Consider the following 25,301-nt stretch of genomic DNA (forward strand, 5'->3'; position numbering starts at 1 on the left):
CAATTTTCCGATGCTTGACGTGATCCAACTCAGACTTTTGATCTTGGCTGCTTGGATAATTACACGAATGAGCATGTCTACAGGTGTTCCTATTAAAGTGGCCAGCGTGTATATTGTATCATGTATTTTATCAGTTAGAGCCATTTCAGAAAGTTCAGACAAATAAACTAGAAAAGTTAAGGATTAAATAATTTTACTCAAGGGGGGAAAAAAAAAAATTCCAAAAATTTCTACATTCCATGATCTCTCCATGTTATTTCCAAGAGCTCTAGAGAAGCAGCATGCCATGAAGGAGTATAAAACCTCTGTGTTAAACAAACATCTCAAACAAATCAAAGGATTTATGAAACAGGAATGCGCTCGTCAGTCCTCGATCCTGTCTGGTGGATTAGAGTCGGAGAAGATCTGATGGGGTGAGAGCTGGTAGATGGGAGGCTGTTGCTCCTGCTCTGAAATGGACAAAGTCACATTGTGGACAAGAAGGGAACTCGACGGCTCGATGTTTATATCAGGGACAACCAAACCCTCGTCCAGAGCTGGAGTCTCCTCCCCCGACTGCCTCAGCTCATCCTCAGACGGTGGCCTTTGAGGAACGTCCAGTGGTGATTCGAAGGCGGAGCTTGCTGTTGTTGCTGTAGTGATGGAGGTGTGGCCCTTGGTGACCACCGTGACCTCGGCGCCACCCTGCTGGATGAGGGTGTGCAGGCTGTCAAGGTCCGAGCATGCCGTGATGAACGCGTGGCTGCTTTCTGAAGATGACGTGGAACTGATAAAGCTCTGAGTCTCTATTGGTGCCTGAGAAGAACCATTAGTCTGTAGAAGAGGGCTTTCTTCACTGCCACTCATGTGAGTCAGTAAGACCGTCTGGTGCTCGACGCTGCCCTCAGGTGGAGTCATGTGTTGCACCGGGGTTAACAGACTGACCTGCTGGATGACAGGGTTGAGAATTACATTCTGTCCTTCTGAACTAAGCAGAACTGTTTCAGGTTTCGAATCTGGGACGTCCACCGCTGCCTGGATGAATGCCCCATCCTGACCAAGAGGAGGCGCGACAAAGATCTTAAGCTGCGTGTTTGCGTAGGAAGGAACCGACCTGTTTGTGAGAGCCAACGAAGCCTGCTCGGGCCCTTTATCCGTTTGTTTTGGAACACTATTTTGGAGTCTGAGCTGTTTTTCTGCATTATTATGCTGCCTCTTATGACTTCGCAGCGAATCTTCTCTCACAAATGACGCGTCACACAGGTTGCAGCGAAACGCCCGGGGTGCTTCGAGCCTCACCCGGTACCGTGACCCTGCCGGACTGGGTGACTTGTCTGCTGATTTTCCTCGTTTGGCACCCTTGCTGCGCCCCTCGACGACTTTCTCACCATGGCACTTCCTCATGTGGACGAGCAGGTTGGCACGTTGCTTGCTGGCATAAGGGCAGCGCGGGCAGGTGAACGGGCGCTCGTCCGAGTGCACACGCTCGTGTCTCTTGAGCGCCCCCTTGCTGGTGCAGGAGTACGGGCAGCAGGTGCAGCGTAGCGGGTGGGCGGGTGCATGCTGGCGTGAGTGTGCGCGCAGAGCTGCCTTGGCTGTGCACCGGAAGTCGCATTCTGTGCAGGCGTAGGCGCCGTGGCGCAGCCGGGCATGCGACTTCAGGTTGGCCTTCATGGCACAGCGGTAATCGCAGAGATCGCACGCGTATGGCTTCTCGCCCGAGTGCACACGCGTGTGACGCTTCAAGTCCGAGTTGATTTTGAATTTGGCGCCGCACTCACTACACTGGAACGGGGCATCACCTGGAAGGCAGAATTACCAAAAACTTGGTGGTTCTCATATCAGGACACACACACACACACGCCCAAGTCACCAAGTGATGCAGGTTCATCTTCATGAATTAACAACTAATCAAACTAATGATAGGCAGATCAGGTGAAAATTCAAATTTAATCCAAATTACTTGAAACTGCTCTCATTGAACGCTAAACAACATACTGTTTACAGAATAAAAATATGTTTATCTGTTATTGAAATATTGCAAACCAAAGATTGAAAAAATGGCTTCGTTTTTAGAAAACTGCCGTCATATTCTGTATGAGGATCACATGGTCCAAAATGGGCCTCATTGACCAATGAGATCAAATGTTTTTTCTTAATAACTTTTTATTTTTCACGATATTTACAGGCATGTAGATACTTGCATACGGAATACAAAATTTGAAAAATTAGTACAAAACTATTATGCAAAGTAGCATTTAATTAGCATTAATTATGCTAATTAGGTAAAACCGTTAAATCTGTACACTCTCCAAAGTTTCACCAAACGGCTTTATTTGTGCGATATAAAGCTGATCTTAACTTTCACTTAAAGAAGGAGAAATCAATGTTAATTATAAAATATGCACAAATAAACACTGGACGTCATTCACATCTCTCATTATCAAAAAAAAGTAATAAAAGATTACTTCTAATCCCCTCTTTGTTCTCTGTAGGCCTTTATATTTCTCAAAAGTAGGGCATACTAGTGCTTAGATGAAAGAGTATAAATGATTATTTCGATTAATATTCAGTTTTCAAGGCTAACTTTGGGGGGGGGAAAAAAAAAAAAAAAAACTCTTCCACATCCAATAAACGACTGCATTTAATTGAACTGAAATTGACACTTGCGTTTCTGACTTCCGTTTTTTAAAAATATCTCCACTAAGATCTCAATATTTTTCATCAAAACTACTACGGGTTATATTCTAAACTACAACCCCGATTCCAAAAAAGTTGGGACAAAGTACAAATTTCATGCCAAATATTGGCTCATTTGAAATTTCAGGACAGCAACACATCTCAAAAAAGTTGGGACAGGGGCAATAAGAGGCTGGAAAAGTTAAAGGTACAAAAAAGGAACAGCTGGAGGACCAAATTGCAACTCATTAGGTCAATTGGCAATAGGCCATTAACATGACTGGGTATAAAAAGAGCATCTTGGAGTGGCAGCGGCTCTCAGAAGTAAAGATGGGAAGAGGATCACCAATCCCCCTAATTCTGCACCGACAAATAGTGGAGCAATATCAGAAAGGAGTTCGACAGTGTAAAATTGCAAAGAGTTTGAACATATCATCATCTACAGTGCATAATATCATCAAAAGATTCAGAGAATCTGGAAGAATCTCTGTGCGTAAGGGTCAAGGCCGGAAAACCATACTGGGTGCCCGTGATCTTCGGGCCCTTAGACGGCACTGCATCACATACAGGCATGCTTCTGTATTGGAAATCACAAAATGGGCTCAGGATTATTTCCAGAGAACATTATCTGTGAACACAATTCACCGTGCCATCCGCCGTTGCCAGCTAAAACTCTATAGTTCAGAGAAGAAGCCGCATCTAAACATGATCCAGAAGCGCAGATGTCTTCTCTGGGCCAAGGCTAGGGCTGGGTTCAAAAGATCGATTCACGTTCAACAAATACGAGATCGATTAAAAAAATGTGTGGATCGATCTCTTCCAGGTGGCTATAGGCACTATTTTCTCGACCGCGCAAGGACCGCTATAAAAAGCGGGTGCCGGCAAACGAAACCGAAACCTAAGAACGCGAGGTGGCTGAAGCTGCACAGCTAAAATTACCGCCTGGCCTGAAAGCTGATGTATGGCATTACTTTGGATTCAAACGTTACGAGGACAGAGACGAAGTCGACAGAACAAAAGCAGTGTGCAAACTGTGCCACATAGAGGTAAAATATAGTGGCAATACAACCAATCTCCGCAACCACTTATCCAGGCACCATGCCGACACAGTTTCAGCTAAACCTGCGGCGAATCAAACTGCACTGGAGAAGGCATTTAGTGTTAAATTACATGCACAAACACACATGGGGCTGTTCCTGTCAATAGGGACAGTTTTTACTTTAAAGTGACAAGCCAGCAATATCTAAGTAAATCGATATCGAATCGGATCGTGACCTTATGAATCGGAATTGAATTGATCCAGGAAATCTGGATCGATTCCCAGCCCTAGCCAAGGCTCATTTAAAATGGACTGTGGCAAAGTGGAAAACTGTTCTGTGGTCAGACGAATCAAAATTTGAAGTTCTTTATGGAAATCAGGGACGCCGTGTCATTCGGACTAAAGAGAAGGACGACCCGAGTTGTTATCAGTGCTCAGTTCAGAAGCCTGCATCTCTGATGGTATAGGGTTGCATTAGTGCGTGTGGCATGGGCAGCTTACACATCTGGAAAGACACCATCAATGCTGAAAGGTATATCCAGGTTCTAGAGCAACATATGCTCCCATCCAGACGACGTCTCTTTCAGGGAAGACCTTGCATTTTCCAACATGACAATGCCAAACCACATACTGCATCAATTACAGCATCATGGCTGCGTAGAAGAAGGGTCCGGGTACTGAACTGGCCAGCCTGCAGTCCAGATCTTTCACCCATAGAAAACATTTGGCGCATCATAAAACGGAAGATACGACAAAAAAGACCTAAGACAGTTGAGCAACTAGAATCCTACATTAGACAAGAATGGGTTAACATTCCTATCCCTAAACTTGAGCAACTTGTCTCCTCAGTCCCCAGACGTTTACAGACTGTTGTAAAGAGAAAAGGGGATGTCTCACAGTGGTAAACATGGCCTTGTCCCAACTTTTTTGAGATGTGTTGTTGTCATGAAATTTAAAAATCACCTAATTTTTCTCTTTAAATGATACATTTTCTCAGTTTAAACATTTGATATGTCATCTATGTTCTATTCTGAATAAAATATGGCATTTTGAAACTTCCAAATCATTGCATTCCGTTTTTATTTACAATTTGTACTTTGTCCCAACTTTTTTGGAATCGGGGTTGTAGTTACTTATTTTACATGCATCAGTTTGATTTGAAAAAATAAGCAGGTAAAGCTGTGAAAACTCACTTCAAAGTCTCCCGTAACATCCCATAACATCAAAACTAGCAGACGGAAAATTGTGCTGAACACTTCATCAGAAACAGTGAGAGCAAGAGAACATCTCTAGAAAAGTTATCTGATTGATATTCACGAGTAATCCAGTTGGAAACCAATCAGAAGAGCGAGAGAGAGCGCACCTGGGTGCTTTCCTGCGACTCAAAAAGAAAAATCACTGGCAGTTTCCCGATGTCACATGAGCAGGTTTTTTCTACCTGCCATTACTCTCAAAGTACGGAACAGAGCTTAACGAGATAAATACTACCATTAGAAAGCTTATGTATGATAGAAAATATTCAAGAGTTAAGCAGTGACAGATTTGGAAACTTAAACGAGCGTCTGCATGAATGATTTTCACAGCACGGCCAGCGAGCGTCAGATCTGCCACCAAATGGAGCATCAACAAGGGATAAGAAGCTGTTCTTCCCTTTTCACAGTGCAGCAGTACTGAAAAACTTCCTGTCTGCCCGAGTTTCACCTCTGTCCAATCTACAGCTTGTTTAATTTTATAGACAGGAAACCAGCACCTGAACATACAAAATCAGTGTCTGTGAAACGTTAGGGGTGGAGACGTGGAGGCTCGTGCTTCGGCTGCGTTTACAGCACAGATGACTGTAGGACACTGAATAAAGTGCTGAATTGTGTGCATTCAGATTTAGTATAATTCTTGTACACACACATGCTGTACAATCTGAAAGGAAGTGAAAGGGCGGGGTTTCATCTTTACTGGCTTAAGCATAGAATGTAGGAGTGAAAACTATAAAATGGTGAACGTGTGTGTGTGTGTGTGTGTGTGTGTGTGATTTCAGATGATTTCCTAACCTGTGTGTGAGCGCAGGTGCACGGTGAGTTGGCTGGAGTTGCGGCTGGCGTAAGGGCAGATCTGGCACTTGAAGGGCCTCTCGTCGTAGTGCACGCGCAGGTGCTTCTTCAGGCTGCTGCTGTCCGCCGCGGCGTACGCGCAGTGCTTACACTTGTGCGGCTTCTCCCCCGTGTGTGAGCGGCTGTGCAGGTTCAGCTTGTCCCGCCGGCTGAAGCGCTTATGGCACAGTTCACACTCGTATGGCCTGTCGCCTGGACAACAACCGGCTTTTACTCATCCTCTAAAACTCACTGATGAGATGATAAAGGAATTTCTTCATTTCTTACCGGTGTGAGTCAGCATGTGCCTTTCCATGTCCTTCTGGCCATACTGGGTTTTGAATGTACAGCCTAGGAGAAGGTTATGCATTAAGGTTAACCAGATCTCGCGGGGCAAAGTGTTCGCTCGGAGAAGTGCATTTCGGAGTTGACGCTCACCCAAGAAGCTGCACGTGCGCCGCTTTTGAGCGAGTACAGGTTTCAGGGTTTTGGAGGCCGGTTTCTGGGTTTTTACCGTCTTCTTCATAGCCTTTGACACGCACGTCTGTAAAACCTCCTCCAAAGGAAACTCTTGCACGCTTTCTGTGTAAGACATGAACAAATAAATAAGCGCGTGCACGGGCATATTAATATATTACTTACACACACACACACACACACACACACACACACACACACACACACACACACACAATTCAAAAGTTTAGGGTCAGTTAGAAATTCTCATTTTTGAGAGAAAACAATTTTATCCATTAAAATAACAAAATTGATCAAAAATACTGTCCGGACATTGTTAACGTTGTAAATGTCTATGGTAGCTGTAAATGTCTATGGTAGCTGGAAATGGCTGTAATCTGCATAAATGTAGAGAGGCCCATTATCAGCAACAGTCAGTCTTGCGTTCCAATGGAATGCTGTGTTCACTAATGCAAGTCTGTCACTTTAAAAGGTTAATTGATAATTGCAAAAGGGTTTTCTAATGATCTTAGTACAGCCGAAAACAGTCGCACTGATTACCGAAGCAATAAAACCAGGCTTCTTCAGACTAGTTGAGTACCTGGTGCATCAGCAAATGTGGGTTTGACTACTGACTCAAAATGGGCAGCAACAAAGATCTTTCTCCTGAAACTCGTCAGGCTATTCTTGTTCTGAGAAATGAAGGCGAGAAATTGCCAAGAAACTGAATATCTCCTACAATGCTGTGCACTATTCCCTTCACAGAGCAGCACAAACTGGCTCTAACTGCAATAGGAAGCGGAGTGGAAGGCCCCGACGCACAACTGTGCAAGAGGATAAATCCATTAGCGTGTGTAGTTTGAGAAACGGACACCTCACAGGTCCTCAACTGCCAGCTTCAGTAAAGGGGACCCGCAAAAGACCAGACTCAACATCTACAGTGAAGAGGTGACTCCGGGAAGCTGTCCTTCTAGGGATGTCTGTGAAGATTCTCAGTCATCCAGGTCATGGTAAACTGTGGGTGGTAAAAGAGAGCAACTGGATTTGCTTGAAGATTCTTCACCTCTCATCCGAAAGGCTTCTTCAGTTCTGTCTGACTGGTAGGGAGCATCAACTTCTAGGTAGAGCATCAGTCCTTCTAGGGAGAGTTGCGAAGAAAAAGCCCTATCTGAGAATGGCCAATTAAAACGAAAAGATTGAGATGGGCAAAACAACAGACACTGGACACAAGATTGGGAAAAAAAAAAAGTGTTATGGACAGACAAATCCAAGTTTGAGGTGTTCGGATCACAAAGAACATCATTCGTGAGACGCAGACCAAATGAAAAGATGCTGCAGGAGCGCTTGACACCATCTGTCCAGCATGGGGGAGGGAACATGATGGTCTGGGGCTGCTTTGGTGGTGGTAAAGTGGGAGAGTTGTATAGGGTGAAAGGGACCTTGAAGAAAGAAGGCTATCAGTCCATTTTGCAACACCATGTCATACCCTGTGGACAGCGCTTGGTAGGAGCCAATTTCGTCCTACAACAGGACAATGACCCAAAGCACACCTCCAAAAACTATGCAAGGATTATTTAGAAAAGAAGCAGACAGCTGGCATTCTGTTTATAATGGAGTGGCCAGCACAGTCACCGGATCTCAACCGTATTGAGCCGTAATTGGAGCAGCTTGACCAAATAGTACGCAAGAAGTGCCCATCAAGCCAACCCTACTTGTGGGAAGTGTTCCAGGAAGCATGGGGTCAAATCTCATCAGATTGCCTCAACAAATTGACATCTAGAACGCTCAAGGTCTGCCAAGCCGTAATTGCTGCAAATAGAGGATTCTTTGACTAAAGTAAATTTTGGAAAAAAACCAAACAAAAAAAAACACATTATTTCAAATAAAAATAATTATTTCTAACTTTGTTAATGAATATTTCTTATTTATTTTGTAATATTTTCTATTCAAATTCATTTCATGCTTTTTTTTTCATGGAGAACAAGGACATTTCTAACAGACCCTAAACTATAAGCCTGTGTATGTGTGTGTGATGTGTATACACTACTGTTCAAAAGTTTGGGGTCACTTTGAAATGTCCTTATTTTTGAAAGAAAAGCACTGTTATTTTCAATGAAGATCACTTTAAACTAATCAGAAATCCACTCTATACATTGCTAATGTGGTAAATGACTATTCTAGCTGTAAATGTGTGGTTTTTGGTGCAATATCTCCATAGGTGTATAGAGGCCCATTTCCAGCAACTCTCACTCCAGTGTTCTAATGGTACAATGTGTTTGCTCATTGCCTCAGAAGGCTAATGGATGATTAGAAAACCCTTGTACAATCATGTTAGCACAGCTGAAAACAGTTTAGCTCTTTAGAGAAGCTACAAAACTGACCTTCCTTTGAGCAGATTGAGGTGGTGTTTACATTAGACCGTATCCGTCTCATTTTTGTCGCGGATGCACTGTCTGTTCACATTAAAACGCCGGGAAACGACTCCACAGGCGGAACAACTTGAATCCGCCAGGGCCCACGTATTCAACCCAGTTCGTATCTGATCCGGTGCTGTGTAAACATTGAGATACGAGGAAACGCAGTGCTGAGCTCTAGCTGACGTCGTCATTGGACAACGTCACTGTGACATCCACCTTCCTGATTCGCTGGCGTTGTTCATGCCACGTTGGTCATGTGACGCAACTGCTGAAAAACGGCGCGGACTTCACTTCCTGCTATTGTTTCCGCCTTGTATCACCTTTTTGTTTTTCATTAGAGTATAAAAGTATGAATATAATGCTTTGCCATTCTTAATGTTGTTCATGGTAAGATGCAAATACTGACCATTGTGTAGTTATGATTGTCTTTAGGCTTGCCATCCTTCCACTTGCAAGTGGTGAGTGACTTGCACATGCCCGATATGCACTGGGATCACACACACACAGCGGCTCAGTCCCGAATCACTGCTCGTGCGCTTCACTCGCGCGCTCTATGAGCTGCGCAGGGCCGGAGTGCGCACCCTCCAGAGGGCACTCGCTGTTCAGGGCAGAGTGATTTGGAGCGCAGCCGCTGAGGAGGAAGCGCTGAGCCGCACTGACACATTTCAACTTACGTGCCGTCTAATTAATCATGTGATTAGCGTATCCGTGTATTGGCGTTGCTGTGTGCACGCGAATCGTGTATTGGCGTTGCTGTGTGCACGCAAATCGTTTTAAAAACGTTAATCTGATGATCCGCTGATACGGTCTAATGTAAACACCACCCGAGTTTCTGGAGCATCACATTTGTGGGGTCGATTAAATGCTCAAACTGGCCAGAAAAATGTCTTGATTATATTTTCTATTCATTTTACAACTTATGGTGGTAAATAAAAGTGTGACTTTTCATGGAAAACACAAAATTGTCTGGGTGACCCCAAACTTTTGAACGGTAGTGTATATGCTTCAAAAAGTTAAAAAGTGATGACTGAACAAAGCTGTGCCTTCACAGTATTAATCAGGCTGATTATTTCCAGTGGACGGAGTCAAAACATGGACCAGAATAACACTGGATCGGCTACCTTGTTCTCGGATTGTCACAAACGAAAACCCACAAATCCTGAAGTGTTTTCTGCAGTGAAAAAACATACAGCTCTGACTTTTTCACACACGAAAATATACAGCTCTGAATGTGACAAAGTGCTGACACCAGAGACTCCTTCCAAAAACATTAAACAAACATCTCCATAAATAAAATAAAAAAAAATCATCAAATCAACGTTTACTCGTAGATCAGAACGAGCTCTTTAATATAAACCTGTGACTTGCCTTCCTTGCGTCTATGACCTGAGGAAGAAACCTGGAAAGGAACCAGACACTAAAGAAAAGCTGTAGAGCAAAGGTGCCTTCAGAAATAATGAAATTAAATGTTTCTACATTACAAAAATATTAGGAAGAGCAGTAAAATGTAGTCTCGAGTACAGTGGGTGCAGTTTTATAAAGAAATGAGCTGTAAATTTTACTGACTATCTGACAGAACCACACACAGGTCTTCTAGACATTTTGTCACATCCCCCTTTTAAGGAGGAGGAAGAGGAGGGGGCAGCCATGGTCTAAAGGTTAGAGAAGCAGCCTTGGGTCCAAAGGGTATCGGTTTGATTCACTGGACTGGCAAGAGAAATGTGTGTGGGGGGGGGGAAGTGAATGAACAGTATTTTCCCCCTCCCTTGAACAAGGCACTGAATCCCAGACTGCTCCCTGGGCTCTGTATTCACTACTTCAGATAGGTTAGTTAGATGGGTTAGAGTTTATCTAGACAAATAATAATAATAATAATAAAAAAAAAAAATAATAATAATAATATTACAGGGGCGGCACGGTGGTGTAGTGGGTAGCGCTATCGCCTCACAGCAAGAAGGTCCTGGGTTCGAGCCCCGTGGCCGGCGAGGGCCTTTCTGTGTGGAGTTTGCATGTTCTCCCCGTGTCCGTGTGGGTTTCCTCCGGGTGCTCCGGTTTCCCCCACAGTCCAAAGACATGCAGGTTAGGTTAACTGGTGACTCTAAATTGACCGTAGGTGTGAATGTGAGTGTGAATGGTTGTCTGTGTCTATGTGTCAGCCCTGTGATGACCTGGCGACTTGTCCAGGGTGTACCCCGCCTTTCGCCCGTAGTCAGCTGGGATAGGCTCCAGCTTGCCTGCGACCCTGTAGAAGGATAAAGCGGCTAGAGATAATGAGATGAGATGAGATAATATTACATCCACCAGCACCGTTTATGTTTTCGCCTCCATTTGTCTTCATTTGCCTGATCCCAATGTAACTCAAAAAACAGTGACCAGATTTGGATGAAATTTGGAGGAAAGGTGAGCCATGGGCCAAGGAACAATTGATTAGATTTTGATGTAAATCCAGATATGGATGTGGATCCAGAATTTTGTTAGTCTTTTTCCAACGTAACTCAAAAAGTAGTGAACAGGTTTGGATGAAATTTAATGGACAGCTTTCATATTTCGTAAATGGCTCCAAAGTTCAACCCTGCGTCCACGTCATGGAGCCTAGTAAACACCTTGGTGGCTAAAGGGGCTCTGGTGAAGTCGCGACAGGCCCAGCAAGCTGGCGACAGATTACCTACCTGCTGCAACTACACAAAAAAAAAAAAGCCTCATTATGCACTGGATACACGGAATAATCAGAATCACTTTATTAATGCCCGGAAGGAAATTCAAATTTGCTACCAAGCTCCTGAATCAGAGAAGTAAATATGTCTAAAAATAGAAGATAAAATCGTCTGAAAAAAAGAATAAATAAAATAAAATAAAGTTCAATAACTTCAAGTAAAAGCAAAAAGAAGAGATTCTATATACGATGATTCCTATATACATATATTGCACCTGAGTTAAGGATACATGGTAAGACAGTGTACCACAGTTATACAGTGGCATTGTACAGCTTGACAGCAACAGGTAGGAATGATTTCCTGTGTCTCTCAGCTGTGCAGCGTGGAAGAATCAGCCGTTTACTGAACGTGCTCCTGTGGCTGATCAGCTCCTCATGTAGAGGGTGGGAAGGACAGTTTAAGATTGTTTTTATTTTGGACAGTGTCCTCTTCTCCAACACCACTGTCAGAGAGTCCAGTTCCACGCCTACAACATAGCCGGCCTTCCTGATGATCTTATTGAGTCTGTTAGTGTCCTTCACCCTCAAGCCGCTGCCCCAGCAGACGACAGCGTACAGGATGGCACTGGCCACCACAGACTCCTAGAACATCCGCAGCATCGTTCGGCAGATGTTGAAGGACCTCAGCCATCTCAGAAAATAGAGACGGCTCTGGCCCTTTTTGTATACAGTGTCCACGTTTTTGGACCAGTCCAGTTTATTATCCAAGTACACCCCCAGGTACTTATATTCCTCCACCACGTCCACACTGACCCCTTGGATGTTAACAAGGTTCACCGGCGCCCTGATTCTCTTCAGACCAACCACCAGTTCTTTTATCTTCGTCACGTTGAGCTGTAGGTGTTTTTTCCTGCTCCACGTGACAAAGTTGTCCACCACCATCCTGTACTCGCTCTCATCACCACCAGTAATACATCCAACCACTGCAGAGTCATCAGAAAATTTCTGGAGGTGGCAGGTCTCCATGCAGTAGTTGAAATCAGTGATGCAGAGAGTGAAAAGGAAAGGAGAAAGGACAGTCCCTTGCGGAGCCCCGGTGTTGCTGATCACTCTGTCCGACACACAGCACTGCAAGCGCATGTATTGTGGTCTACCAGTCAAATAATCCACAATCCAGGACGCCAGTGGGGCATCCACCTGCATCGCTAACAACTTCTCACCCAGCACAGCCGGCCGGATGGTGTCAAAAGCACTGGAGAAATAAAAAAACATGATCCTCACAGTGCTGGCTGGCTCGTCCAGGTGGTTGTAGACTTTGTTGAGCAGGTAGATGATTGAGTCCTCTACTACAAGACGGGGCTGGTAGGCGAACTGAAGGGGGTCAAGAAGTGGTTGGACCATAGGCCGGATCTGCTTCAGGATGAGTCTCTCTAGGGTCTTCATGATGTGTGACATCAATGCCACGGGCCTGTAGTCTTTGAGGTCACTGGGACGTGGCTTCTTTGGTACAGAGACAAGGCATGATGTCTTCCACAGCACGGGGACCCTCTGAAGACCCAGGCTTACATTGAAGACATGCTGAAGTACTCAGATCTTCAGGGCCCTGGTGCTAACACCATCCGGGCCTGCTGATTTTCCTGCATGGAGTCTCTTCAGCTGGTCTTCTCACATGCTCCTAGCTGATGATCGGTGTGGAGGTGACGGGTGGGGGAGGGATGGTGTTGTTTCTTGGGAGGGTGTGTGTGTGTGCTCAGCCAGGGGGTTTGTTTAGGAGGTGCGAGAGAGGTCCTGAAATGGGGATGAGGTTGGGCAAGAAGAGGCAGGGAAGGGGAGAGAATGTGAAGTGTGTGGTTGTAGCCATCCCGCAGAAGAGTGGTGGTGGTGGTGGGTTGGGGTCACGCCATCGAATCTGTTGAAGTAAAGATTCAGCTCATTCACCCTTTCCACACTGCCATCCACTCCTTCACTGTTGGTTGGCTTGTAACCAGTGATGGTCTTCATTCCACTCCACACCTCTCTCATGTTGTTCTGGTGGAGTTTCCACTCCAACTTCCTCCTGTACTTTTCCTTGGCCTCCCTGATCGTTGCTCTCAGTTCACGCTGTACTCCTCACACCTCCTCCTTGCTGCTGGCTCTGAAAGCCCTCTTCTTCTCATTTAAGAGGGCTTTGATGTCCTTCGTTACCCACAGCTTGTTGTTGGGGTAACAGCTGACAGTCCTAGCTGGAACAATGGTGTCCATACAGAAGTTGATGTATCCCGTGATGCACTCTGTGAGCCCATCAATGTCGTCTCCGTGGGGCTCACACAGTGTCTGCCAGTCTGTCACCTCGAAGCATCCCTGCAGTGTCTCGTTGGCCTCGTCTGTCCATCTCCTCACTATCTTTGATGTGGTGGGCAGTCTCTTCACCAGAGGCACATAGCAGGGGGAGAGGTAAATCAGGTTGTGGTCTGACCTGCCCAGTGGGGGGAGGGGGGAAGAGCTGTAAGCCTCTTTAATATTAGCATACAGCAGGTCTATAGTTCTTCCCTCTCTGGTAGGACAGTTCACAAATTGGGTGAAAGTGGAAAGTGTTTTGTCCAAATTAACATGATTAAAGTCACTTGAGATAGCAATGAATGCATTCGGGTGTTGAGCCTGTAGCCAGGCTATTGCAGAGTGAATAGTGTCACAAGCAGTGTTCGGGTTTGCAGAGGGGGGAACGTAAACAGCCACCATGATAGCATTAGAAAACTCCCTGGGCAGATAATATGGATGAACTCCGACAGCACACAGTTCAACATCCGGGCTGCAGATGCACTCCTTCATGGTGATGTGAGCTGGGTTACACCACCGGTTATTCACAAGAACGTCAAGCCCTCCCCCGAAGCACATTAAACTACACTCCCGATACTCCATCTGACTCTGGGCCAGTGCCGTCAGCTCGTCCACTTATTCCCGAGGGACCTCACGTTCCCCATGATGATAGAGGAGAGACACGGCTTATAAGATTTTTCAATAAGCTTCCGTTTTCTCAAAGCCACCCTCTTCCTCCGTAGCTTCCTATATCCTCTGCATCCTCTGTGTGTTTTCCGCCAAATTACCACAGGGATCTCCTCCGGTCTTGTTGCTAGAGCGGCCAGCTTCAGTTCGATCAGCTGATCCCTGGTGTAAACAATGTGGGCAGTGTGGAGTTGCATCACTGCGCTGAAAAAAAGTTTTGCGACTGCAAGCAAAAACACCAAAACACTTGCAACCCTCATAGTGACTTGATTACAGTGTTATGGTAATGGAGAAAAATAGCAAAAAAAACCAAACAAAAGCAAACAAACAAACAAACAAAAAAAACCCCGAAGATAAGACAAGTTGGAAAAATAGAGAAAAAGGATCAGGAGCGTTCGTCGCAGGCTGCACGCGAGCTGGCATGGCAATGGACAACAATCTGGACGATGATACCAATTGGATACTAGCCAGAACAGCTATGGACAACGATACAGGAGACGCATGAGGATTGCTATATCAAATGTTGGCACTATAAAGGAAAAGGACAAAGATATATATCAAGAAATGTGAAGGTGGCCTTTTACACCTCCAACTTGCGGCCCATTTTGCTCTACGGCTGCGAGGCATGGTCGCTGACCACAAGGACTAAGAGTTCCGTTCAGGCTGTGGAGATGAGAGCGCTGAGGCTCATTAGAGGAGCGACCAAGCGCGATCGGCTGAGAAATTATTACATCAGGGAGCAGTTCGGGGTCCAGAATGTGTTAAAAATCATTGAGCAGAGCCAGCTACGTTGGTATGGCCATGTCAAGAGAATGGATACCTCCAGGACCCCAGCAAGGTAGCTTGAGTGGTGTCCTAAGACAAAGAGACCTATGAAGAGGTGGATGGACAACATCAAGAACGCTATAAAAGCAAGAGGGTTGACACTGGAGGATGTCGAGAGGGCTGCCCTATACATCAACCAAGATGAATGGAGAGCTTTCTGGCAGACAGGCAGCAATGCCTAACTGGTGTCTGATGATGATGATGAGCTTTCGTATTATCCCAGGTTCAAGTGATTTGATTTGGATGTTGATAATACACTATGTGAATTGGCAGAGGTATGGACTCTATTTTATAGCGCACCCTTCTAGCTTCTGGAGCAGCAGCAAGAAGAACAACAACTTTATTCAACACACACTTGTGAAATTCCTCTCTGCATTTAACCCATCTGAAGCAGAGAACACACACATGCAATGAGAGCAGACATACCCAGAGCAGTGGGCAGCAATGCTAACAGCACCTGGGGAGCAGTTGGGAGTTAGGCGCCTCACTCAAGGGCACCTCAGCCCAAGGCCGTCCTGCATGTCTTTGAACTGTGGGGAAACCCAAGCAGACACGGGCAGAACATGCAAACTCCACACAGAAAGGCCCCCACCCGCCACTGGACTCAAACCCAGAACCTTCTTGGTGTGAAGCGACCGAGCTAACCACTTACACCACTTGTTTTTAATCTGAAAAGTGTTTATGTGATATGCTGCTTTCTTGACATTTTTCTGGAACATTTCACTTTGTGCTGGAAAACTAATGTTTGGAATCTGAACTGTTTTGTATTGACTCGATAATGTAGAAGCCAGTGAATTTCATTTTCATTTATTTGTTTATTTAGACGGGACAATGCGTATTAAATGAACATGAGATCTCATCTCATCATCTCTAGCCGCTCTATCCTGTTCTACAGGGTCGCAGGCAAGCTGGAGCCTATCCCAGCTGACTACGGGCGAAAGGCGGGGTACACCCTGGACAAGTCGCCAGGTCATCACAGGGCCGACACATAGACACAGACAACCATTCACACTCACATTCACACCTACGGTCAATTTAGAGTCACCAGTTAACCTAACCTGCATGTCTTTGGACTGTGGGGGAAACCGGAGCACCCGGAGGAAACCCACGCGGACACGGGGAGAACATGCAAACTCCGCACAGAAAGGCCCTTGCCGGCCCCGGGGCTCGAACCCAGGACCTTCTTGCTGTGAGGCGACAGCGCTAACCACTACACCACCGTGCCGCCCGTGAACATGAGATATGCAGTGTAAATACACCGGAATTAGCAAAATTGCTAAGTTCTATCCGTAGTCCCCAAACAAGAAACATAAAATGCTTAACAATACAAATTCATTAAAAAAAAAAAAAAACATCACAAATCACAAAAGATCAATAAATAAAAAAAAGCCAAAACCATATAAATGTGTACAATCATATATATATATATATATATATATATATATATATATATATATAAAATGTGTGTGTGTGTGTGTGTGTGTGTGTGTGTGTGTGTATACATGACTGCACATATATCGGTTATATAAACATATGAACAAACTCCCCTGTGCGTGCAACATACAGTTACACGCACAAGGAAGATCCCAGACTGAACATGATTACAGATGCTCACAGGTTTGTTTGTCTAAGATCCAATCTGTAAGTTGTACTTAAAGTCCCAAAAGATGGATACTCTCTGATATTGATGGGTAGCTTATTCCATTCCAAACATCCCTGAACTGATAACACGTTTTGGGCAAATGTTGTGTGTCTAAATTGCACCTCGCAGTCTCCTCTTATGACAGCTCTGGTGCCTATGCTCCTATCTGGCTGTTTTTTTATAAACTCTTCCAGGGAAGGTGGGTAGAATCCATGTAGGGATTTATAGCTCACACGTACATGTTTAAAAAGCTTAAAACTGTCAAAACTAAAAAAGTTATATTTTTCCAGGATGTCGCAATAACGGTACGAATATGTTCTTTTACGGGCAGCACGGTGGTGTAGTGGTTAGCGCTGTCGCCTCACAGCAAGAAGGTCTGGGTTCGAGCCCCGTGGCCAGCGAGGGCCTTTCTGTGCGGAGTTTGCATGGTGTCCGCGTGGGTTTCCTCCGGGTGCTCCGGTTTCCCCCACAGTCCAAAGACATGCAGGTTAGGTTAACTGGTGACTCTAAATTGACCGTAGGTGTGAATGTGAGTGTGAATGGTTGTCTGTGTCTATGTGTCAGCCCTGTGATGACCTGGCGACTTGTCCAGGGTGTACCCCGCCTTTCGCTCGTAGTCAGCTGGGATAGGCTCCAGCTTGCCTGCGACCCTGCAGAACAGGATAAAGCGGCTAGAGATAATGAGATGAGATGTTCTTTGATCAGGTACCTTTAGGGCTCTCTTGTAAAGTTGTTCAATTGGTCTGAGAGTCGTGACACCTGTGACGGACCAATTTGAGAAGCAGTAGCTGATGTGAGACAAGATCATAAAATCTATAACAAAAAGTTTCAAAGGAAAGTCGTGGTCTAATGGTTAGAGAAGCAGCTTTGGGACCAAAAGGCCACCGGTTTGATTCCCTGGACCAGCAGGAATGTCTGAAGTGCTCTTGAGCAAGACACTGCTCCGGATAAGAGCATGGATTAAAGCAAAAAAAAATTTGACTGAAAATTTACGGGGGGGTTATGGGTGGATTTCGATGAAATTCTACGGGGGGTTATGGGTGGATTTCGATGAAATTCTGAGAATGATTAACTTAGAACTGATAACTTTATCAATTAATTAATGGATTAATATATTCAATTTATTGCACTCTCTTTCCATTGCTTCCGTATATTATTTGTGGCAAACCACACAAATGCAAGCGCCTGGAATGCTTAGTTTTTTGCACCATGAACTAAATGGCTTTCCGTTTTCACCTATCTCGTACAGCCAAGCCCACCTCCACTTGTTTTACACCTTTATCGATGGCAGACACATCAGTGCCTTCTTTCATGTAAAGCGCATCCATGCTGCCGAAACCGAAAGCAGAACAACATGCTCCTCTGTGCTCGACGTCAATATAGAAAAAAAGTTTGGATCTTCACTTACATTAAAATTAAAATTATAATTTGACCTTACTTTGTGTTGAATACGACTTCAAAAACAATTCAAGATTTTATTAAGAGAAATATTGTGGCCAACACGAGTGTTAAGTTACCTAAAAGATCGCGTGAAGTTGGCTGCTATCTACTTTGCATTCGTTCTCATTTTCCTCCATCATTTCATAGGCCAGAAACAGATGTTTTGACGTAATTTAACTTAGTAGGCTATGATTATTATTTAACCGTAGTCTTCTAGACATTTTGACTGTTTGAGGCATTGAACGCTGGTGTATGATTTTCAGGGAATAAAGTTTAGCGCATGTCGGAACATCATTGCGCTCGCAGCCTCCAACTCCTCAAACTTCCTTTAAATTGTGATATAACGTAGGCTATAAGGCACGGTCCTAACATACCTTCCACATTGGCCTAACGAAAATAATAATTGTTGGGGCGTCTGCTGATTTATTAGCTATAAATTTAGGTCTAATTACTTCTGACAGTCTGCAAGCATCGCACCGTCGGGTCTTCAAGTCTGGCTGAAGCAGAGGAGCGGGCTTTCCGGTGTTTATTTTTTCTTTTTTTTTTTTACATGCTCTATTTCTATATGTCCAGGTTTGAACTAAGTCATTTTGGCAAGATTTAATTTAATACAAAACAGAAATGGTCAGACACAAGCACGCCAAGCACATTGGAATGTATTTTGCCAATTTTGACAGCGCATGTTTTTTTTAATGCCGCACCGTAGACAGCGAACGTTTAAACATGATCAAACATAGGAAATGAACAACACAAAGCAACCCTGCTGATAGTTGGTGTTGCAACACATCAGTGTTATAACCCAATCTCTACCCAGCCACCCGTCATTTTAATTCTCCTCGGATCAGCACCGACCTCACATTTGGCCTTGGGAGAGTTCAGTTGACGGAAATCCGTCACACGACGGAAAACTTTAATCCGTGTAAGAGCGTACTCAAACATGGGGTGCCAAGACTTTTGCACAGTACACTTTTGGCTTGCTTGCTTGCTCTCTCTCCTCACACATTTGTCTGAGTGTTTAGTCTACGGTATGTCTAGTTCCTATGTAGAGTGTTTATACTGGGTTTTTTTTCAATTATTCTATCTCATCTCATTATCTCTAGCTGCTTTATCCTTCTACAGGGTCGCAGGCAAGCTGGAGCCTATCCCAGCTGACTACGGGCGAAAGGCGGGGTACACCCTGGACAAGTCACCAGGTCATCACAGGGCTGACACATAGACACAGACAACCATTCACACTCACATTCACACCTACGGTCAATTTAGAGTCACCAGTTAACCTAACCTGCATGTCTTTGGACTGTGGGGGAAACCGGAGCACCCGGAGGAAACCCACGCGGACACGGGGAGAACATGCAAACTCCGCACAGAAGGGCCCTCGCCGGCCACGGGGCTCGAACCCAGGACCTTCTTGCTGTGAGGCGACAGCGCTAGCCACTACACCACCGTGCCGCCTCAATTATTCTATCTTTATTTTTATTTATTGCATTGCCTGTTTGCACCGTGGGTCAGAGAGGACTGAAATTTCATCAGTGCTGTATGTCGAGCATGTATAGCATATTTGACAATAAAGTTGACTTGACTTGACATTAGTGAGTGTGTATTTGTCATGATGCTGATGACCCCAGGGGCAGCGAACAGACCTACCAGCAGCTGCAGTGCTGCTCACTGAGATGTCACTGGGAGGAAGCTGACATTCATTCTGCTTGTGTGCAAGAAACACTTCAAAATTGTTGTACTGCTGTTTACAGAAGCCACAGATGTGGATGTCAGGGCTCACTTCCATCTGCACAGGATTCATCTCTGGAAAAAAACAAACAAACAGAGGTTTTATCATCCGTCATGGACAACCAGTTACACACTTTAACCACGTGATCAATTATTTTAATTCATACACCTCCTAAAGCTCTCAGCTTTCTCTCTATAAATCACTCTCTCATTGTCCAAGAAAAACAAGATTAATGTCACCGTCTCGACTGAAGGACGCCATTATATCACCTTAACACCACAGACACAACTAAAAACGAAGGATTAACCCGCTAAAACCTTTGCATTTTGCACATATTAACTCTAAATAGTGCATGTTTACGTTTCCTAGCGCTGAGGATACAGCGTTCATATTTCACGACAACTTTACGACAACTTCTTAGCGGCAAATCTCGGCCAAATTCCATCCAGCTCACTCCTCTCTATATAAACGCACTACACAAGGGATGAAACAATGCCTGAAACGCCATACATAGTGCACTATGTATTCAACAAAGACGTATTTGAGATGCAACCATCTTTTTGTTCGCTCGCTCAAACAAACGCCGCATACTCACTGCTGCCCTCTTGTGTTCCGGAGGATTGGGTTAATGTCGTACTAGTATATAACCAGCACCATATATACATTGTTATTATTACTTTATATATTGTAATGTTTATGATAATAATTAGTTAGTGATGCAGTGCAAAGCACAGCATCACTATTGTTCTTCTATGTGTTTCTTCTTATTATTATACTTCATCTTCCGTACAAATTTTGATTTCGAATAACTCAATAACCGTACATCGGACACAGACAAGCCATATATCAAAACGTGCGGCTCGATCGGACTCGGTGTGCTTTTACTTTGTTCATCAAAGGCTACGTTCACACTGCAGGCTGAAGTGACTCAAATCCGATCTTTTCGCCCATATGTGACCTGTATCCGATCTTTTATTGACAATATGAACGACACAGATCCGATTTTTTCAAATCCGACCCAGGCCGTTTGGATATGTGGTGCTAATTCCGATTCCTATCCGCTCTTTTCATATGCGACTTCAGTCTGAACCGCCAGGTCGCATTCATCCGACTTACACGTCATCAACAAGCCACAAACGTCACTATTCTGCGCTGAAGTAGGCGGCGGGTCTCTCAAAAAAAGTTACAACAACATGGCGCATAATCACGGGCGCAGATAGAGGGTGGGACGAGTCAGATTTAAATTCACCTCGTTCGGTCCCCCCCACTTATAGGGAGGAAAAAACGTCTATGCTGTCTTTCTTTGCATAAGGCAAACCTCACGGAAAAATCAAAAGACTAATTACCATTCGGTTTATTGAGGTGCACGGCAGTACATACATAGTTGCAACAACTCACATAAAACAAAACAAAGACTGATATTCGGTTGGTTGAGCTGCGCAGACTGCACAGGTTGCGAGCTCGAGCTTGGTTGCTATGGTTACTAACAACAAGTTTGACAGGCATATCGGGGTTGGGGTTGGTTTGCTGGCAGCTTTGTTCCCCCCCCCCAGTTTTTTGTCCCTCCCAGTTCAAAAACCGTATCTGCGCCCCTGCGCATGACATCAATGCGAGGGACGCTTCGGGCTGTGAAGGTTCTGAATCTTCTCAATGGAAGGACGCAGAGGTTAGGGAGCTGATTTCCATTTGGGGGGATGCAGCTATTCAAGCTAGATTGGATGAGTCATACCGCAACCGGGCGGTTTTACTTCCGTAAACACTGGCCATGCTCACTGCGTGTGACGTCGTCGTATCCTGCAATGCGCATGCGGAACACTTTTAGGTCGCTTTTCGTTCATACTGAGGATCACATACAAGTCGCATATATTTGTTAATGTGAACGACCTCACAAAATAGGATTTCACAAAAAAATCGGAATTGAGCATTAAGCCTTGCAGTGTGAACGTAGCGAAAATGTGATTTTTAGTCGCGAAAAAATCACCCGAAATTTCCCATTCATTTCTATGGAATTTTTAAAAAAAACTTTGCCAGCCCCTACACCGTCTGGCGAAAAGTTGTGAAACTTTACCCACTGATTCTTGACTGCCTCACGGTTCTTTTCTGCAAATTTCAGGTCACCACCTTAAACTCTCTAGCGCCACAAACAGCTTAAAGTCGCATTTCTGTACATTCATACATTTCTGCTTGTAACTTTTGAACCGTTGGGCCGATTTTCAAAAACTTTGTGTCCCTGGAATCCTTGGGCCGAGACGATTCCAACGCACCCTATGACGTCATTTCCCGCCCATATAGTTTTCCCGCCATTTTGAATTATGTGAAAATCAATTAAAATGCTTCTCCTCCCTCAATTTTTGACCAATTTCTCCCACACTTGGTACATGGCAACTTTGGACTTAGCCGCACAAGAAACGTACCCGGTGTTCAGAATTGCTTAAGCGTTTGGCCGTGGCAGCCAATCAAAATTGCACCATGCAGCTCAAAGTCGCAGGTACCTTTCTGCTTGTAAATTTTGAACCGTTGGTCCGATTTTGAAAAACTTGGTATCCCTGGAATCCTTGGGCCAAGACGAATCCAGCGCACCCTCTGACAAAATTTTCAACCTTGGAAAGTTTTCCCACAATTTTGAATTTTGTGAAAATCAATTAAAATGCTTCTCCTCCCCCAATTTTTGACCAATTTCTCCCAAACTTGGTACATGCCGACTTTGGACTAAGCTGCACAAGAAGCTTGACCGCCGTTTAGAATTTCGTAAGCGTTTGGCCGTGGCAGCCGATCAAAATTGCCTGCGTAGATGCGAACAGGAAGTGTGCCCCTTACGAAAATCTACCATGGTTTACTATGGTTTTACCATGGTTTTTATGTAGTAACCATGATTCTACCATGGTATCTCATGGTTATTCTAAGTACTATGAACCAACCATAGTATTACTATGGTTCATCCATGGTAGTAACCATGGATCTACTATGGTATTTCATGATGATTCTAAGTATTATGAACCAACCATAGCATTACTGTGGTTTATCCATAGTACTGCAGTAGCTGTGGTAGCATCATAGTTGTATGTGTAATAGGTCATAGTAACTACGAAATTAGTTTAAAAAGGGATAGTATGGTTTTTAAAAGGATGCACTAACTGTAGTATTACCATGCTTTCGTCCAACAGTCAATGCTGTAGAGAAGGATCTCGATTAACAGCCCAGATACATTAACATTTACTTAGAACCTACAAATTTAAGTGAACATTGAGGTAAAATGCACCATGGTTTTCATGGTTACCCAAAAAACCATGAAAACCATGAATAACTATAAACCATGGTAAAACCATGGTTAGTTTTCATAGTAAATCCATGGTTAATTTTCGTAAGGGGCTCGTATCTTGGCCGCCCTTTGGCGTATCTTCATGAAACTTGGTCGCATTATGCCCCGCCCCACCATAAAGGCCCAGAAAAATTGGAACAAATTGGCCGCTAGGGGGCGCTATACCTAGGAAAAATGGGATTTTTTGGAACAACTACACACATTTTCAGACATCGGCTGCTCTGGCATGCTTTCACCTAGAGGCGTGGCTATGCTCACTGCATCACTCTCACAATTTCCCCCGGGGAATTGTCAACTCTAGTTTAAAGATGTAATAATAGTGAAGATGAATACACTTTTAACAGAAGTAATCTGAAATAATGTCTCTGTGCACCAGTAGGCCTGTATGCAGGACAGGACAGGACAAGGGATTTATTAGTGTTTATATGTAACCTGATTGATCAGAAGGTATTGATTCAGGTTCTATCATTACAGCTCTGACAATAGTGTCAGATACAAGGACATCACTGTATATAAACATGCTTGTTGTATGCGTTATGGTTTCTACAGGAAAGGCATTACTAGGAGAATGGTGAAGTCTTTACGTAAGCCGAATAAAAAGATGTTAGGAAATGGAAAGGAAGACAAAGAACACATAGATGGTGAAGATTTCAGTAAGGAGATGTTTATTTAACAAGAAGCCTTTATTTGTCACACGTACGCTCAAGCACAGACTTAAGCACACAGTGAAATCTGCATTTAACCCATCTGAAGCGGCCAACACACACATGCACACACAAGTGAGCAATGAGCACACACATATACATACATACAGTGGTGCTTGAAAGTTTGTGAACCCTTTAGAATTTTCTATATTTCTGCATAAATATGACCTAAAACATCATCAGATTTTCACACAAGTCCTAAAAGTAGATAAAGAGAACCCAGTTAAACAAACAAGACAAAAATAGTATACTTGGTCATTTATTTATTGAGGAAAATGATCCAATATTACATATCTGTGAGTGGCAAAAGTATATGAACCTCTAGGATTAGCAGTTAATTTGAAGGTGAAATTAGAGTCGGGTGTTTTTGATCAATGGGATGACAATCAGGTGTGAGTGGGCACCCTGTTTTATTTAAAGAACAGGGATCTATCAAAGTCTGATCTTCACAACACATGTTTGTGGAAGTGTATCATGGCACAAACAAAGGAGATTTCTGAGGACCTCAGAAAAAGCGTTGTTGGTGCTCATCAGGCTGGAAAAGGTTACAAAACCATCTCTAAAGAGTTTGGACTCCACCAATCCACAGTCAGACAGATTGTGTACAAATGGAGGAAATTCAAGACCATCGTTACCCTTCCCAGGAGTGGTGGACCAACAAAGATCCCTCCAAGAGCAAGGCGTATAATAGTCAGTGAGGTCACAAAGGACCCCAGGGTAACTTCTAACCAACTGAAGGCCTCTCTCACATTGGCTAATGTTAATGTTCATGAGTTCACCACCGGGAGAACACTGAATAACAATGGTGTGCATGGCAGGGTTGCAAGGAGAAAGCCACTGCTCTCCAAAAAGAACATTGCTGCTCGTCTGCAGTTTGCTAAAGATCATGTGGACAAGCCAGAAGGCTATTGGAAAAATGTTTTGTGGACAGATGAGACCAAAATAGCAGTTTTTGGTTTAAATGAGAAGTGTTATGTTTGGAGAAAGGAAAACGCTGCATTCCAGCATAAGAACCTTATCCCATCTTTGAAACATGATGGTGGTAGTATCGTGGTTTGAGCCTGTTTTGCTGCATCTGGGCCAAGACAGCGTGCCATCGTTGATGAAACAATGAATTCTGAATTATACCAGCGAATTCTAAAGGAAAATGTCAGGACATCTGTCCATGAACTGAATCTCAAGAGAAGGTGGGTCATGCAGCAAGACAACAACCCTAAGCACACAAGTCGTTCTACCAAAGAATGGTTAAAGAAGAATAAAGTTAATGTTTTGGAATGGCTAAGTCAAAGTCCTGACCTTAATCGAATGGAAATGTTGTGGAAGGACCTGAAGCGAGCAGTTCATGTGAGGAAACCC

At 44.2% G+C, this 25,301-nt stretch overlaps 1 protein-coding gene across 6 annotated transcripts; it reads right to left on the minus strand.

Annotated features, from left to right (window-relative positions):
• Nucleotides 1–167: 167 nt before the first annotated feature.
• Nucleotides 168–20,345, minus strand: zfp64 (zinc finger protein 64 homolog (mouse)). Of its 6 annotated transcripts, XM_060937387.1 has the most exons (6): nucleotides 20,162–20,345; nucleotides 19,841–19,996; nucleotides 6,220–6,363; nucleotides 6,070–6,132; nucleotides 5,743–5,994; nucleotides 168–1,781 (listed from the first exon to the last, which is right to left on the minus strand). In XM_060937387.1, exons 1-6 carry the CDS (start codon nucleotides 20,181–20,183, stop codon nucleotides 364–366), a joined length of 2,055 nt encoding a protein of 684 aa, XP_060793370.1. In that variant the 5' UTR covers nucleotides 20,184–20,345; the 3' UTR covers nucleotides 168–363. The 6 variants fall into 6 exon arrangements, with proteins under 6 accessions (XP_060793370.1, XP_060793366.1, XP_060793367.1 ...); XM_060937383.1 differs by having other exon boundaries at nucleotides 6,070–6,363; XM_060937384.1 differs by having other exon boundaries at nucleotides 6,070–6,363; nucleotides 20,091–20,345.
• Between the last annotated feature and the right edge of the window lie 4,956 nt (nucleotides 20,346–25,301).

This window comes from Neoarius graeffei, chromosome 13, assembly GCF_027579695.1.
Source record: "Neoarius graeffei isolate fNeoGra1 chromosome 13, fNeoGra1.pri, whole genome shotgun sequence".
NCBI classification, from domain to species: Eukaryota; Metazoa; Chordata; class Actinopteri; order Siluriformes; family Ariidae; genus Neoarius; species Neoarius graeffei.

Coding starts and splice junctions, on each gene's coding strand:
- zfp64 (XM_060937382.1), bottom strand. CDS start 20,030: ATGATAAAACCTCTGTTTGTTTGTTTTTTTCCAGAGATGAATCCTGTG. Junction 6,364..19,840: donor GAGCAGCACTGCAGCTGCTG/GTAGGTCTGTTC, acceptor TGTCTTACACAG/AAAGCGTGCAAGAGTTTCCT. Junction 5,995..6,069: donor GCACATGCTGACTCACACCG/GTAAGAAATGAA, acceptor GTTGTTGTCCAG/GCGACAGGCCATACGAGTGT.